The 17,033-nt window shown below is 37.2% G+C and overlaps 1 protein-coding gene across 7 annotated transcripts in view; it reads right to left on the bottom strand.

The window, feature by feature from the left end:
* Window positions 1–17,033, bottom strand: part of LOC139737330 (synaptotagmin-like protein 4) — a 113,990-nt gene that overhangs the window by 61,556 nt on the left and 35,401 nt on the right. For 4 of the 7 annotated variants that reach the window (XM_071648004.1, XM_071648007.1, XM_071648008.1 and 1 more), the window contains 2 exons: window positions 7,334–7,567; window positions 5,256–5,927 (listed from right to left, as the gene is read on the bottom strand). In XM_071648004.1, coding sequence (XP_071504105.1) covers window positions 5,256–5,927; window positions 7,334–7,567 — 906 coding nt within the window. The remainder of the gene's footprint in view (window positions 1–5,255; window positions 5,928–7,333; window positions 7,568–17,033) is intronic. The other 3 variants (XM_071648009.1, XM_071648006.1, XM_071648005.1) reach the window with 2 other exon arrangements.

Below are 17,033 nucleotides of genomic sequence, written 5' to 3'. Positions count from 1 at the left end.
AAAAAGTGTCCCGTCTACCCAATGTGTTTAATGCCAGTGGCAATTTGCCAACCATTCATGCCAAGACAAAGGCTATTGGCTCCAATTCGCAAAACTTTCATGCCGGGAATGTTTCTGGGAATGTTTCTGGTTTTATGACATTTCTTGTTACAGCAAGGACTCACAGAATAAACGATTGTAAAGTGCTAGTTTTCATGAAAGTGGAGCAGGGTAAGGAAGGTTCACCTTGTGCTCTTAGGATTTATCCTGTCAGATGAATCAAATACTAATAAAAGATTGCTTGCTTTTCAGCAAGAATTTTAAAGGTACTGTTTGCCATCGGGAGCAGTGATTTAAAAAATGTTCAAGTTATCACATTTGATGCATATTATGTGTAGGTCAGTTGTATCACAAAACATCCCACCATATAAGTATTCGCGATAAAGCATACATTATACATTCTCAGTAGATATCACTATTTTCCTTGATAACCCACAATTGTCAACGGTTTTGTCTAGAAACAAGTTTATTATAAAATTATCTATTATCAAATTTTGTAAATTTAACAGTACTTTACATCGATGATACTGATTAACATTTACTTTTATACAGTGGTTGTTTCTGTCCCTAACTCACATTTTAGAACTATTTTGAAGCACTAAAGCTGGGTTTTTGTTTCATCGGCAAATGGTTAATAATGCCTTTAAACGATTTAGCTGTTGCAGAGAACTAGTTTCATTGAAAGTGAAAAATAGTGAAAGGTTGCCTGCAGCTGATCGACTTTATCACGTCACACAAACTGATTGCAGATTTCTTGCCTTTCGGCAGAACGGATTAACTATGTGTACCGTGGTGTCCCAGTTTCAGTCAAAAGGTCAACTTTTATTGAAAGAATTCATGACTGCACATTGAGGAAATATTGAGGAACTCACAATAACAAAAAACAACCAACAACAACCAACTACAAACAAACACATAAACACTTAGGTGGGCTCAAATGCCTTCTGAGTTGAGCATCTTACATCATCATACAAAGCTTTTGATGGTGCACATACATTTTTCTTCATACATACTGATATCTAATGGATAGGGTAAAACACTCTCCTTCAAAAGAAAATCTTTTGACTGAAAAAAAAAAAAACTAGCATAATTTCTGCCTTGAAAGAGTGGGATTTGAGCAGCATCTTAAATATGTCTGTTACCAAAAATACAAGGATGAATAGACAGGTTTAAAGGAGGATCCAAATGAAAAAAAAAAACAAAACCTGTAAGCAAAAACTGTCTGTTAAAGAGCCAGGAGTACTTTTAACAGCAATGAAAAGAATTAGATTCTTTCATCCATTGCAGCCAGGGAGGTACTTATCAGATAATCCGTCATTCCTGACTGACCTATCCAGAGTGTGGAAACTAACAGAAACCTTTAAAAAGTATCGGATGATGGCGATTTTGTGCAATTTACAGCCATTGATGGGTAAACAGCTTCCTCAGCCAGATTTCTTTTTCCTTCTCAAATTACTTTTTTCTTCTCCTTTGAAATCTTTCCACATGGGGAGTGAGTGATATGGGGTGATTTTAAACATGCACAAGATTTTGTTGTTGTTGTTGTTATTGTCTTTTTGAAAGAAGGGGGTGGGGCTGGCTGATGTTAGACAGCATAGAATAAAGGGTAAGCTCAAGGATTTTTACTGCTAAGAGGGGCGGGGGAACAGACTTGTGCTGAATTCTATCATTTGGCCCATTCCATTTCAATCTACACATAGCTGGCCAGATGATTCTTTCTGACATACATGTACATGCATACAGCAATGAAAATCACTTCCAACAATAATGATGACTGGGTTTTTGACCTGAAATTGTACAGGACTATCAAGTAAAAGGGATCTATATAATCCCCACGAGCAACTTAACCCATTGAGGACGGTTTGATTTTGCTGCGACACATATTTCCTATAGACACCTGCTCGAGTATACTCGGGACTCGTCCTCTTCAACGGGTTAATAATGCTGCTTCACAAAATCAATGGAAGAAGAAGAAAACAAAATCAGGTTTATTTTTCTGTATCTTTAAAATTCTTATCCATTCTTATCTCACAATTTCCTGGGAAAGATATTTTGACTGAGCACGAGAAAACACACAAAAAGAAAGGAAGACGAAACTTCCAATTGATCAGTTTATACTAGAAATTGACCCCAAATTCCAAATCATACCTTTGTACCACTGAAATTTTAATCATTCCCTACGATCCATAATCACCTCTCATGAAAATGATTTCAAAACATTTCAAAGAGCTGCACACAGAATATCTTTTGACTGTCTCTCTTATGCATTGTTATTGAAAACCTGCTATGAAATAGTTGATACGCCATTTATCTAGTGAGTCTAATTTTTAGTGGATCGGGACTTTCGGACAATTTTGCGAGTGGATGGGTTCACAAGCACGGGGTACAGTAATGGACGGGGAAACATATGCATACACCTCACATTCATGTCGGGATCAGAGTTAATACTTTAGCGTGTTGTCAAATTCCTGAATGACAACAGACTTGCAAAATTCAGAAAATAAAAATCTTGCAAAATATGTGGTGTATACTGTACTTTTGTAAAGCACGTGGCATTTAGAATTTGCGTGAAAAGACACAAAATATTTCCTGCTGTTTCTTACATCTGCAAAGAAACATACAAGTGTACACTCAGTTTGCATAGTTAACCGACAGGGGCCCATGGCGTAAAAGTTACATTTATGGTAACTTCCATGGAATTCTTGATTTTGATTGGCTGTTGAGTATTGTTACCATGGTAGTCACCTTTGGATGGCAAAGTTACCATTATTGTAACTTTTATGCAATGGGCCCCAGGTGTTGTTCCACATTTTGCTACATTTCTTTGACAATCAAGTATGCAGTCTATAGAGGGTGCTGTTTCTTGCAACTGTTCTAATGACAGAATCCCGACTAGTAGCTAATGCCAAATCAGAAAGGAACAAACAAACCTTCCACACACCGACAATTTTTTGTGTTTGCAGGATCTCGTCTCTATTCTTTTTTTACAGCCCTTGCAACATAGAGTGCTCAGCAAAAGAATGGAACGAGTACCTGAACCCATACCACCATCCAAACAGCAATCTTCACTGTTTGTGAGAGTCTTGTCACAAGAGGGAGCTATTCCATTTTACAGTCCTTGTAGGGCTCACACCTGTAAATAAAATGGAATGTCCCAGACCCCTTCACAAATTTGTACCAAAGATACCAAAATGAATGAAGAAAAAATTAATTAAAAATCAATAATGCAGTTTGGCAAAAAACTGAAAAGCTGCAGATATTGAGTATGAATTCGTCTACAAACTGCATTTTGGTTGGAAGATGAAAGCTTTTCTCATGGAATTTGAAGGGACTATATTTCATTGGGTGCATGTACAGAAAATGTGTGATTTTTTTGAGAGAAAAGAACTCGTAGTCTGGCTTTGCGGACCCTTGGCCAGAGTTTGAGCTGAAGAAACCAAGTTGGGAATTCGATGGATGAAAGGGTATATCTCACTTATCCAGGTAAGTGAAGATGAAACACCTCATTTCTCCCATCTATTTTAGAGATTTTTTTTTTAATTTTGAATTTTGACAAACATCTCTATGGGGAATTATTGACCCGTGTGAGCCCTGTAACAGAGAGCGGCAAAAGAATAACCAGAGTACCCTGAATCCATCCATCCACACGGCAATCTTCACTGCTTGTAAGAGTCTTGTCTCAAGAGGGAGCTATTCTGTTTTTACAGCCCTTGAACCAGAGAGCAGCAAAAGAATGAACAGAGTCCCCTGAACAGATGGAAGAAGATTATCTGGAGATGTGCTGCATGACTGCACTTCAGATCATCTGATAGCGTACTTTGTCAACTACACAACAATCATCACAAGGGGGAGCTATTCTTCTTTCAATAAAGTATAACATTAAAGAAATGCTTCATCAACAATTGCAATTAAAGGCAGGCATTGTTAGCGCTCATCCCTCTAATTCCTTCTTTCCCTTTCATTCTCCAATAAGGAAAGATCACCAAGAGGGAGCGCTGTTCTCACTGAGGAAAGGTTTTGCAACAGAAAGGGACAGAATTTCCGCAGAATCCCCCACTATGTGCAGACATGCCTTTGAAGATCACGAGATCAGATATTAGTATTTTGTGTTGCCTTGTACTTTAAAATTCAAAGCCATCATAGAAAATGCATTTACATTTTATCCTTAATGCAGCATATTGTTTCCATCTTCCCCTTGAGTCACATTTCACAATATAAAAACATCTATATCAGAGCAAAGGAAAGAGGGAAGCCTCCCATATAGAATAAAGAAAAAAAGTGCACAAATGTGCACATACAAGCAAAAATGTCAAAGCAAAATTGTTACTCCATTTATGCCACAAGCAGCCCTTTTCCATTATGCAAGTTAAAAGAATCGCACTGCTAGCTCTCACTAATCCTATCTTCTCTGTATTTGCAGACAGTCTCTTTGCCAGCCTTTGTACAGAATTCTGGTATGTGACTGATCAGGCTCTAATGCAGCATATATATTTCTTGGGTTTTTTTTTTCTTTCTTTCTATTTTTTTATTTTTGTTTTGTCTCTAGAAGAGATATAATGTTGTGGATTTGCCACAGGAAGTCCAGAATTGACAGCTGGGAAAAAGGAGAAGAAAGGTAATTACAGAGCTGGCACTACTCCCACATCAGTTAGGTTCAGAGGGTGATCCTTAATCTCAAGGATAAGCTAACTTTGAGGATAAGCTCTATGGAGCGCCAAGTATAGCACGGTCAATTCCGTCAGCAAAATTGCTAATTTCATGGCGAAATTGACCGTGCAACATTTGGCACCCCATAGAGCTTATCCTCGAAGTTAGGTTAAAGATCACTGTCTGAACGTAACGGCAATCGAAGAGATACTTGGGTGTTAATGCATCTATTCTCAATTGGCAAAAATGAATTCCAAAATCAGGATTATTTCAATATTCTCTGTGATAAGACATGAGAGAGATATGAATTTTTTTAGGGAGTCCCTTGAAATAATTTAGGTGGATTTGCCAGCTCTGCAAGATGATGGTAGAGCAGGTAGGAAGGGGTGTGGAGAGAGGGGTTAAGAGATATTGGAGTGGGAGGAATATGGTCATTTTGGTGTCAGCAGCAGGTGCAGATATTTTCTATTCATTTTCTTTTCTTTCCTTTTTTTTTTTTCAAGCGAAGAGTATATGAGTACAGAAAAAGGAGATGCGCTGTGGTAAAATGTGCATGACCTCTGTCTGACCTTTGACCTGACCCCTGTGTGGAAGCCACAAGCGATCTATCAGGAGATGGGTGATTAGGACCACGAGCTCGCGATGAGGAGGGTGATGATGCGGCAGAGTTTGCCTGTGATGATGGCGTGCTACCCCTATCACTGCCTTCTCTATCGCCCCCACGTGGGGCCCGCTTCTTCCTATAGTGCCTGCCCCGGCCGTCTTCGGTCTCTGACGCCGGGGGCGTGGACATGTCGTCCACCCCCCGGGGAGCTCGGCGGCGCGGAACGTGCGGCGAGAGCCAGGGGCTACTCGGAGTGCTAGAATCATACCTTGTGGCGGAGTGGTCATCCAGGCCGTGATGGTGGGACAAGCTGCCGCGCTGCGAGACGCTCGGTCCGATGCTCTCCACGCCGGACAGCGTGCTCTGCTGGTAGCTGTTGTCGCTGGTGTAGTCCTCGTCGTCTTCGTAGCCGCCGCTCAGGTCCCCGCTCTCGCCCATGGACGAGGCGTTGGCGATGCGGCCATTGTAGCCCGAGTCGGAGGGGCTTATCTGCAGTGGGGCGCTGGTGATTATCACGTCGGGGTCCTGTCCGAGTTTGGACCTCTGCAAGGAGGCCCTGACCAGATCAGTGCCATAGAGTTCCTCCTTGCCTTCCTTCCAGGGACCAAATGCGTGACCAGACTCCAGGCGGATTTGTCTGCAGAAGACATTTTGAAAACAAGCATGACATATAACACCTTGGTTTGTCAGCAAAATACCTATACATTAGCACAGAGGGCAATTATTTCATTCCATGTTGTAATGCATATTTTAGACGAAGGTGGTTCAGTAATGACTTATGCGTCAGCCACTGGATAAGTGAGGATTACTAAAAATATTTCATATCATTTGCACACAATATTCTAATTGGTATCACTGCGTTTTAAAAACATGTGGGAAAAAACATTTCGTAAAATTTGCTCAGAATGCAAATTGTCAACCAAAATTCACTGTAAAACAAAATCTCCCTGGAATACTCCGACTGCCATGAAACGATTCACTTATATTGACAATCATTTACCAAATGTCTATCCATGTAACCAACATGCCTCATTTTCATGGAAATAGAGGAGGAAATATATAGTATTCTTACTGCCAAATAAGCATACTCCATTTCTGCTAAGTTGGCATGTTAAGTTGATATATTTGTTATTAAAGCTGCTAAAAGATACAGAATACTTTTAGTAACTTCAAAAACATTCCTTGTTATGTCATAAGCAAGGTATCACTGAAAAGGTTTTGTGTTGCTCTATCTGATGATACACTCTATACTTGAATACAGTATGCTTAAAATTGGCTCTTAGCTCATTTGGGGATGAAACAATTTTTACTGGCATTTCCAAAGTAAGAGGGTACATATTTCAGCAAATTTCAGCAATTTTGGGGCAAAGTTATCTCTCATTAAAATGTTTGAAGAGATTGTATTGTATTGAGGGGGTGATACATGCTGGAAACAGAAAATAACCCAACATCCCTGAAATGAACAGGCAAATGAACAAACAAACCAAAGTGGCAGCAAAAAATACAACCTTAATGGGCATGCATATCATAAAATCATCTGTTTTTGCGTAAACCTACAACAAGCGTAACAACAAGGGAGCACGTGTCAGCCTTCCTCAGCCTCTCTCCCTATCTCACATGCATATCACACACACAAGAGCGGAGGGCGAAGGCAGGCGGCTGTCTGTATCGTGCAACTTCGAACTGCTGCGTGCGTTGATCGCGAATCAGATCACGACCGTGAGCGAGTACATGGTGTGCTATGTAGAGCCGCGCTGTTGCGATCTGTGTGGATAACTTTATGCGCTTGTCAACTGCTGCTCTGTTCAAATTCTAGCTTCTCTTCCAGCCAGATAATCATCAGAAGCAAAGGCGCGGGCCGTAAACTGAGCTCGCCCGAGCAAGTTCACGCATGGCATCACCCTTGTCGGCAAGTTTTACCCTTGTCGGCAATTGTCTCTTCAAAGCTCACGCTTGACAAGGGTGATATGCGCTGGCGGGATCCCTGCTGCTGCTGCAAAACTCTTGGCATTCTTGGCAAAACGAAGACCAGGGTGAACTCACAGTTGTTTGTTGCAGATGGTGCACAGCCATTTCTTGGTCATGGGGAGAACCACCTTGCAGTTAGTGCAGACCTTTTGTTGGCATTTTGGGCACACCTCGCCAGAGTTGATGAGTGCCCCCAGGGGCTCGCGGCACCGGGCGCAGACCTTCTTGCTGCTAGCCGCAGCCGCCTCCTCGTCGTCGACCTTGATGGCCGACTTCTTGCGGAGCTCGTACAGCTCAGTCTTCAGTTTCCTGAAAATATCCAAGGCGGAAGTTGTTTTCGGTCGTTTTTTTTTTTTTTTTGCTGTTGCCGGATTTTTTTAAAAGATGCTTATTCTCCTTGGGAAAGCTCAGAAGACTTTCAAAAAATAAAAATAAAATCCACAAGAAAGGCCATATCTCATTCACAATACTGCCCTTGTTGCATTATATTTTCTTTTAAAAAATGAAAATACAATCATAATTGTTGTCTTCATATGGTCTTCATGAAAGCAATAGCATATCTGCTTTGCAAGGCCAACATTCTGCAAGAATGGATATTTGTTTAAACTGTTTGGTTTACTGCATCTGTGGGAAACTTCTCCTGACTAGTCTTGATAATATTGTCCAATTATAAGTTTTAGGAAATCCACAAAATGTCACACCTTATCAATATCAGACATAGCAAAATTTGTTACCCCGATAGAAACAATAAAGACGTACATTGATATACAAAAAAGGGGCCAAATAAGAAATGACATTGATCTGTGTAATATCATAATCATTATTGTCACATGAAAATATGAAATACAGGTTGGAAACTGAGAAGGCTTGTGAGAAAGCCTACTTCTGGATACTTGTGACTGCAATCATGATAAAATAGCTTTAGATTTCAGTACTGAATTGAAAAAAAAAATTTGCAGAATTGACAGATCATGCACTCATATGGCAGATACATCTGAGTTTTGATGAAAAATCTATAGAAGGGATTCTAATGATGAATTATGGCACAATTTCTACATCTGTAACAGAAGTCGTAAATCACATAATTTTGCTGGTAAGAGACAGTGACGCGGATGAAGTGACGCACATTTGAGCATGCAGACAAACTGTACACAAAACATTACATTGCCGTGCTTATATAAGCATGTACAAAAACATAGCATTGTGACACATTGTGATACATTGTAGCAACACACACACACACTCAAAACAGATCTTCAACTACATCAATTACTAGTACTTTTACAGGATCACAGGCATAACACATTGATGTCATTTATTTGTTTGTAGGTACATGTAGGTAGGTAGGTAGGTGGGAGAGATAATTCACTAGTTTGCACCACATACTGCCTCAAGCATCCAGCATATTTCCAAAAGATTCATAAATTTAAGAGTCATAATGAGCTCAATAATACAGGCAAAAGTACATTACATCTCATTTCTACACAAGGTCATTTCAGTAATATTGCATTATTCTGGAAAAAGACATTGAAAAAAAAAGCAATACAGGGATTAACTCTTTGTCTCTCTATATATCAAAATGTCCAAAGTCTATAGGATGTGAGAACCTCATATGGTAAATGAAATGTTCTCAGACATAATAAAAACTGCAACTCTAATAATTGTTGTCATCAATCAAAAAAAAAGCATTTCAGTGGTTTCTAGATAAGACATTTAATAGGTTTTATATGACACAATGATTTTTTCACAAAAAAACAATGATTGAGAAAAGAATACATCCATATTCAGAAACAAAGTCATAGTTTGATGCATAATGTGCATGACTCATTTCCTTTGAATACTAATGCATGAAAAAAAATGGTACAGTTGTGATCTCTTCTGCTAGCAAAGTATTAGCCATGTACCTCTGAGATTCAAGGCTGGTCCTGAATGGACAAATAGAATGAAGTTTTGAATGAATACAAATCCTATTAAATCTTCTTCTCCTTCTGTACTAGCATACGTACGACAAGTATGAAATTATACCATTTTATAGCAGATAGTATGTACATATAGTAACAAGCAGCAACATTATTCCATGTGTGTGTGGGGGGGGGGGGGGGGGGGAGGGGTGGAAGAATGGTGTGTTCCAAACATGACTGTACAGACGACATCACGTAATGATTAAAATCAAGAGACAGGGATATTTTGAGGGGAAAACTGGGGCAAATACAAACACTGATAAGACAAAATACAAATACATCAGGAACTACTGCATGTGTGTGTTGCCAACTTCACAGTTTGCTTAAAGACGACAACTAAACTACCATTAAGAAGTAAATCTAAAAGAAAAAGAAGCAAACACTGCAAATTCCATTTAAACCTGGTTGCTCGGACACATCTGAACAAGAATGCACAAAGATGAAGACATCACAAAGTCTGTTCTTATCCAGAAGAGCAAGGTATACCCATAAGATCATTAGATATATTTCAGTTATCCTCTCTTTTTCCCTAGTAGTTCTTGCATTGCATTGATTCTTGACATTTAATAGGTGCTTTCTGCTTTTCGGCAAAGAACTTTACTTGGAAGTATTAAAGCAAAAGAAAACAAACATATCTATCAGATTGCTAAGGTCAATTGGTAAATGGGCAAGACACTCTTGACTTTGCAAATAAGATGTCAAGACTCACTGGTATTTCTTTCTATTCACAGGACAAGAAGTGCAATGTATCTTAAGTCATCTTCAGACACAGTTGACTTCTTGGCAATCATGTTAATGTGCACACAAGTCGTAGAAGACTTTTCTTCAACTCATGATCCTGTGTGTTTTCACATATCCATTTATTTTTTAATCATGATAAACCAATTGCCTTCTGAAATTTCTCAATGTGATTCTTAAGATGACTGCTGCCTTTAAACTGAAAGCAAAATGAGATGATATGAAACAATGAATTCATTGACGGATAGATGATGAATGAATTAATGAACAAATGAATAAATCAATGAACAAATTAATTAATTAACTAAATAATTAATAAATAAACATATGAATGAATAAATGAATGAATGCATAAATAAATGGCTGTTACTAACTCATGCATAAATGTGTGAAGAAGATAAGTAGAATTATGTCTCAACTGAAACTACCATGCAATGTATCTGTGTCCGGAGAATGTCCTTTTCAAAAGCTCAACCCTCTCTTCCTTTGGTTACATTTCGTTATTTGCAAGATTTATTTAACACAAGGTTTGCTCTTCCAAAAATAAAATATGGTTTGCAATTTTTAAGGTTCAATACTGCGCACCTTTTTTATTTTTCTTCCATTTTTAATTATCAGACCTTCACGACAATGAACCTTTCATCTTTTTCAGATTAATGAACCTTCAAAAGAACAAACCTTATCTCATTTTTGGATAAATGAACCTTATGAATAATGAACCTTATTTCATTTTCAGACTAACAAGGCTTTGGAATTTATGAACCTCATTTAATTTTCGGACTATCAAACCTTTAGAATAACACCACAAATATCTAGATTAAAGATCTGAATTTTATTCTTGGATTACGTACCGTAGAATTTGTGTGTTTCAAAATAACAAACTTCTGAACAATGAACCTTACTTCATCTTCAATGAATAATTGAAATGCCACATAAAAATGTTTCGATTAACACACCCTATTTCATTTACAGATGTTTTTCGACAGACATCGAAGTACACAGAATTTGTGTGTTACAAAATATTAAAAGAATCTTCGTAATAAAAAATCTGATTTGATTTTTGCATTAACAAATCTTCAGAGTAATGTACATCACCCCTTCCTCTTCGTATATATTTCAAACAAACTTGTGAAACATTTCAATCCAGTCACGACTGATTAAGGGTAAACATTGATTCCGACAAGGAGGTGCTTGTACGACAAACATTTGTCCATTGATGCAGGTTGAGATAGAGGAATACCTGGCTAGACTGGTATGCTAGGGCATCACTTTGGCAGATTACAACATAAACATAGTCCAGTGCATTGAAAGATGTGTTTAAATCATGAACATTTTAGATAAATGCAATACTCTTTTACATTAGGGTTGCACTAAAATGCACAGACACCATTCCAAAACAATGTTTTTTTATTGCCAATCAGATGACAGTTCAGCCATGCATGAACATAAATTGACATCATTATTTCAGGATAGACAAGGACTTTCACTGGGGGAAAAAGAGAGCAGCATTTCTTCAGTTTTAATGTAGTCTCTCTTTTTTTTCTTTTTCTTTTTTTTTTCTTTTTTCTGGGGGGGGGGGGAGAAAATTTAAAACTGCTTTCTGTTTTGTTGTGCAGTACTTAAAAAAAAAATGATGGGAAAGAAAGTCTCATATCAATGGCAACTACAACATCTTTCATTTGTAATACACATAATCAGTAAATACGTTGCATTTACACACCTGGAAAAGGACAAAATCCAGCTCTATAAAATCTAATACACGACTTCCTGATATTGTTACAGTTTCATCGTCACAACTGCAATTAATCATTGAGAAACTTGTATGCAAAATACTGTTAACTTTGGCAGGGGTGGGCATGGGATGGGATAGGGTGAGGTGGGGTTGGAATACAGGTAGGGAAAGGGTGGGGGTCAGATAGGGTAGGGTAGGGTAGGGTAGGGAGGGAGGTCACTGAGAATCGTTTGCGCATGCACAGCTTGTTACTAGGGAAATACCAAACAATACTTGTAATTGGGATCCGCCTAGGTGTATTGGATTTGCTTGTGCATGCATCAGTAACTTGATGGTGGTGTCAAATGTACAGACTGAATTAACATCTGCTTGTTACCATGGAAATGCTCTTATTCATATACTCACTAAAACCATATTGCATGCATCATTAATTTTCTTATCAAATCTGACGTAAGTTTGAACTTGCACTTGATTTGACGTATGCATGGACAGATGCAAAATAATTGTTTTGTTCCAATAAGAATAAAACTTTACATTTTTCATAATAATGTACAAATAAGATTACCACGGCAGAGTTTTTACGAGATGTCTCGGCTTTTATGATACCGTGTCATCTCATCCGAGCTTGTTATTCTCGTGGGACGATAAGTGAAATGGATACTTCACCGAGAACAGGTGCAGGTAATCACGTGTGAGTAATTACCGTCACCGGATACCGGCAGATTCATCCTAGCTGGGTCATTACAACCTGGTCTAGCCTTGAGCAAATAAGGTCAAGCAGAGAAGCTTGTCTCCACGTATTAAGATTATCCTTGCATCATGTGATGCTCCCATGTTAAAAAAAAAAAATGGAAAAAGATAAAAAAATGAAAAATTTCATGTGACGGTTTTCTCATTTTTCTCCCATCAAATGCAAAAGGGCGCACTTCCATACAAGAATACATTCTTTCCTACCATTTCTTTGTTTGCACGATATATTAACTGAGGCAGATGTCAAAAAGAATCAGTGGGCTAATACTGCAAAATGATCCTCTGTCAGTTGGTATCTGCATGCATCTATCATGTTGCAGAGTTTGCATTATCACTTCTAGACAGATCTAAAAACTCTCCAAATTTCCCCCTTTTCTTTTGGCTCAATTTCTCTATGAAGGTGGATTTGTTTTTGCAACAAAAACAACAGCAAAATACCACTGGGTTTGCGCCAAGACGATGAATACATAGTCATCACAGAAAACTATCCAGATGTTATCGTTTTATGGAACACTGAGCACAATTCTGCTCAATGCAGAAATCCTAGCAACAAAAATTCCAGGTCCCCCTTGGTTAACAATAATATGCCACTCTTTACTGCCATTTATTACCATTATATTGGTCTAAGATAAAAAAAAAAAATGACCCTAAATAAAATTCAAAGCTTGGTTTTTTTTTTTTTATGTGTGTGTGTGTGTGTGTGTGTGTGTGTGTGTGTGTGTGTGAGAGCGTGTGTATGTATTTTCCCAGTTATTTTTTTTAACATGAATGATAGAATAACAAACACACATTAGTAAGATTTTGACAACAACAAAATGTTTAGAATAGCTGTTTTGAGTTTATGACTTCTGGGCAATTCCAAGATTTGACACTATCTTACAAACTTGCCAATTCAAACTACAGTATAAGGGCTGATGAAGATTGTACGAACCATGTTTGAATACCACTCTCATATAAAAATCTTGCTTTGTCAGTGTACACTTGGCTACATGGTATTCCCTCTTTCTCTACTAGAATTGGTTAAAAACATTGAGTTTGAATGTTTCTATGAATTGATTGTACCTTGAGGTTATAGACAGACTACATGTAGTTTCTATTATGCACCCTTGCTTTGCAGAATAAGAGCAGCTGTCATCAATTGTTTGGCATGGTTCTATGTACATGAAAGTCAACATTTATTCATTTGTAATATACAGTCCCTCGCTATGCATGTTCACTGAAGTGTGTATGTTCATTATACAATTCCATTATTCGACGGTACTCCTCTATGGGCATCCTAACAATACAATGTATTTCACATAATTCCAAACCCTGAACTGTTTCTTTGATGTGGTAGAACTCTTATTCAAATATGAGACACTATTAAATGCTGGCAGCAGAAACAAAGTCTGTCCTTTTGTCTGTCCTTTTTTTTTTACTAAAATGAATACAAATTTAACACTGCATACCAATCATTCCATACGTGCAATAAAATGAAACCACAGAATAGAACAGTTTTCATCACAAAGAAATATCTTCAGGGACTAAGTATTGAAGCATGAAAAAGGGGAAAAAAACACCTGAATACTTTGACGCAGGGAAAATAAAATGGATCTGATTCTCCTTGGCTTGAAGAGATTCAAAACATCAAGAAAAAAGTCTGTGCATTTTTTGAAACCTTTATAGCATATGAACAACAAAGGGCTCAAAAATATTCCATTACGAGGTGGGGGGGGGGGGGAGCAGTATGATCTACAGTACAAACAGTTCATAGGGGGATCTGCAATTGTGTTTAAACATCAACAAAAATCTGTCTATTCATCCAAGGACATTAATGGTCACACACTTTATCAATGTACACGTGTAGATACACTATAAAAGATGTGAAATAAAATCAGTGTGTAATGCTCACATTCACATAAAAGTAGTGCACGTTTACTATTTAAGTACAACCAAATGAGCAACATGCAACATAGAAGCAAGTTTCCACTTCTAGAAAGAGAAAGTTACAAAATAAACTCTGTTCCTTTAGAATGTTAAAGGGATGGTACAGTATTGGTGGAGATGAGAATCGAGCTTTTAACTTTTTGTGACATACCAAGAAACAAATGATATAGTACAGAGAAAACCCTATTAAGAGGAATTCAAAGTTTATTTGATGAAAATCAGGTGTGGAATGACTGAAACATCAAAAAACAAAGTAAAACAAAGTGATCGTAATAAAGTGTGGGTCCCACACTTTATTAGAATAGCTCTATTTTGTACATATATCAGCCATTTAAAAACCAATTTTCATCAAATAAATGTTGAATTCCTCATAGAATTATATGCTCTTTCATATTTCTTTTTCTTTTTTTTTTGTGAAGAGGTTTCTCATTATCTCATCAAAAAATGTTAGAAACCTGAAATTAGGTCTCAACCAAAACTGTACGATCCCCATAATGGAGGTACAATGGACAGACAGACAGACAGAAGACCAGACATAGACCTCAACAAACACACACACACACTGGAACAAACTTGGGCAATACAATGTACTTGCACTGAATCAATTATATGACACTGTGGCATGACAAAGGTTAACTTCTGAGTCCAAATGTATCAAACTGGTATTTATCAAGATACAGCCGTATATGTTTACACTACCACTGACATTTTTTTTTATAACATTATTATATCATCAAAATTGTGTTGCGCCAAACATTGGCTGCAGTTTTTTAATGAGATTTTAGACAATTTCACATTTTTGGTGCACATCTAAGATTAAAATAGAGTCAGTCTGTGCCAGGGGGAAAAAATAATTAAAAATTCCCCCATAGGCAATCTGGTTATGGAATCATTCTCTGTAACATTATCATTAATAACTGGTTTGTACTATATTTCACACAATATCAATGGTATACTGATACTTAATAAAGAAAACAAGTTAATTTGATATGAAGCAATAAACACACCTGTCTGCATACAACCTTGACACTTATAGCCACACATAAACAAGATCTTACTTTATAATAGAAGTTGGAGTATTCATAATTCTGGACCCTGTTTTATGAAGAGTTATATTATATAATCTATGGTAGCCTGTGTGGTAAGAAAATCTATCGATTATCTATCGATTATATCTTTTTTATGAAATGGGGCCCTGAACCAATTTTCAAACCAATCAGGTCAGAGTGGGTTATTGTGTTGGTGTATCAACCTGCTGAAAAGAAAGGTGTTCTGTTTTAATTCCTGTACTAGTCTATTGGACGGACCTGCATGTGTGTTAAACTTCACCACGTCCCTACTCGGGCATTAGAACAAACACGTCATCAATCAATCATACTTCATTGGGTGTCAACTGCAAGCGAGAATGTGTTTGACAGAGAATGATGTTGCTATGGCAATCCAAAAACATGAACAGGACACATACATAATCAATGGTAAAGAACATTTTTTCCTTCATCCTCCCTACCGGCTTACTTTAGACTTGTTTAAAAGAAAAAAGAACATATGAACACATTATCGCTATCTCTCACACACAAAAATTGATGCAAATTTGACAAACTATCAAAAAAAAAGAGCATAATTTCCTTTATGTCACTAAGCATCTATTGCACTGCTTTTAATGCAGATCAACTTTAGTCCCTTATTTTGATTTGATATATCTACGTGCAAATTGTTTTCAGCAGACCAAATTGCCATACCGTAAACATATTATTACATAAACATGAAGATGGACCTCACAATTCTCACAAACCACGTGTCCGGAATAAAGAAACACAACATGGCATACTATGTCAATATTTTGGTGCAATACAAGATTAAAACATGACCATTTCACAAGATTCCCACAGCAAACTCACCACACAATATCAAGACACAGAACAAACACATCACTCAAAGAGAATAGGAAAAAAAAAGCAATGACATCAATTATCAAAGTGGAAGATGGAAAAATAAAATTTCCAGAAGAGAGATGACAACCATGTTACCTTGTGCTTGTCCTGCACAATGAAAAGCATGCCATGGAAAATGTACGAGATTGGAGGGGGAAAAGGCAAAGAAAAGATACGGGTAAATGACGACTACGAATGAAAACATGTGAATATCAGTAACATATGAAAATGATGAATACAAGTAAATATATAAATATATATATATATATATATATATATATATATATATATATATATCTACAGTTGAGAATGAATGATGAAATGTGAATGCTTAATTTTATAGAATCACTGTATTTCTATATGAACAATAAAGCAATTGTGAAATCATCTATGAACCATTTGTGAAGCACAGGCAAACTACATTCATCAAAATCTACCCATTTGATTCAAACAGCAAATAAAACATCAGTTACTATACATAGACAGAATTTTCCCTCCATTAAACTTAAGTGTTCAAATACATAAATAGAGCACTGAAATTACTCCATAACCTACAATTCAAAATTTAAGAAAAAAATCACAATCTATTAACTCTTTCACATTACATATCACACAAGAACATCTTAAACTAATAGGCAAACATAAAAAGTAAGCACAGACACAGACTCACAAATATACATCCACAACTTTGCACACATAGTTTGATATACTGCATTACTGCCACTATTCTTACATTA

Source organism: Diadema antillarum, unplaced genomic scaffold (genome assembly GCF_040938485.1).
Source record: "Diadema antillarum isolate AM-2024a unplaced genomic scaffold, OU_Dant_1.0 seq00000689_RagTag, whole genome shotgun sequence".
NCBI classification, from domain to species: domain Eukaryota; kingdom Metazoa; phylum Echinodermata; class Echinoidea; order Diadematoida; family Diadematidae; genus Diadema; species Diadema antillarum.
Note: the sequence above shows the minus strand (reverse complement) of the source record. Positions and strands in the feature narration are given on the sequence as shown.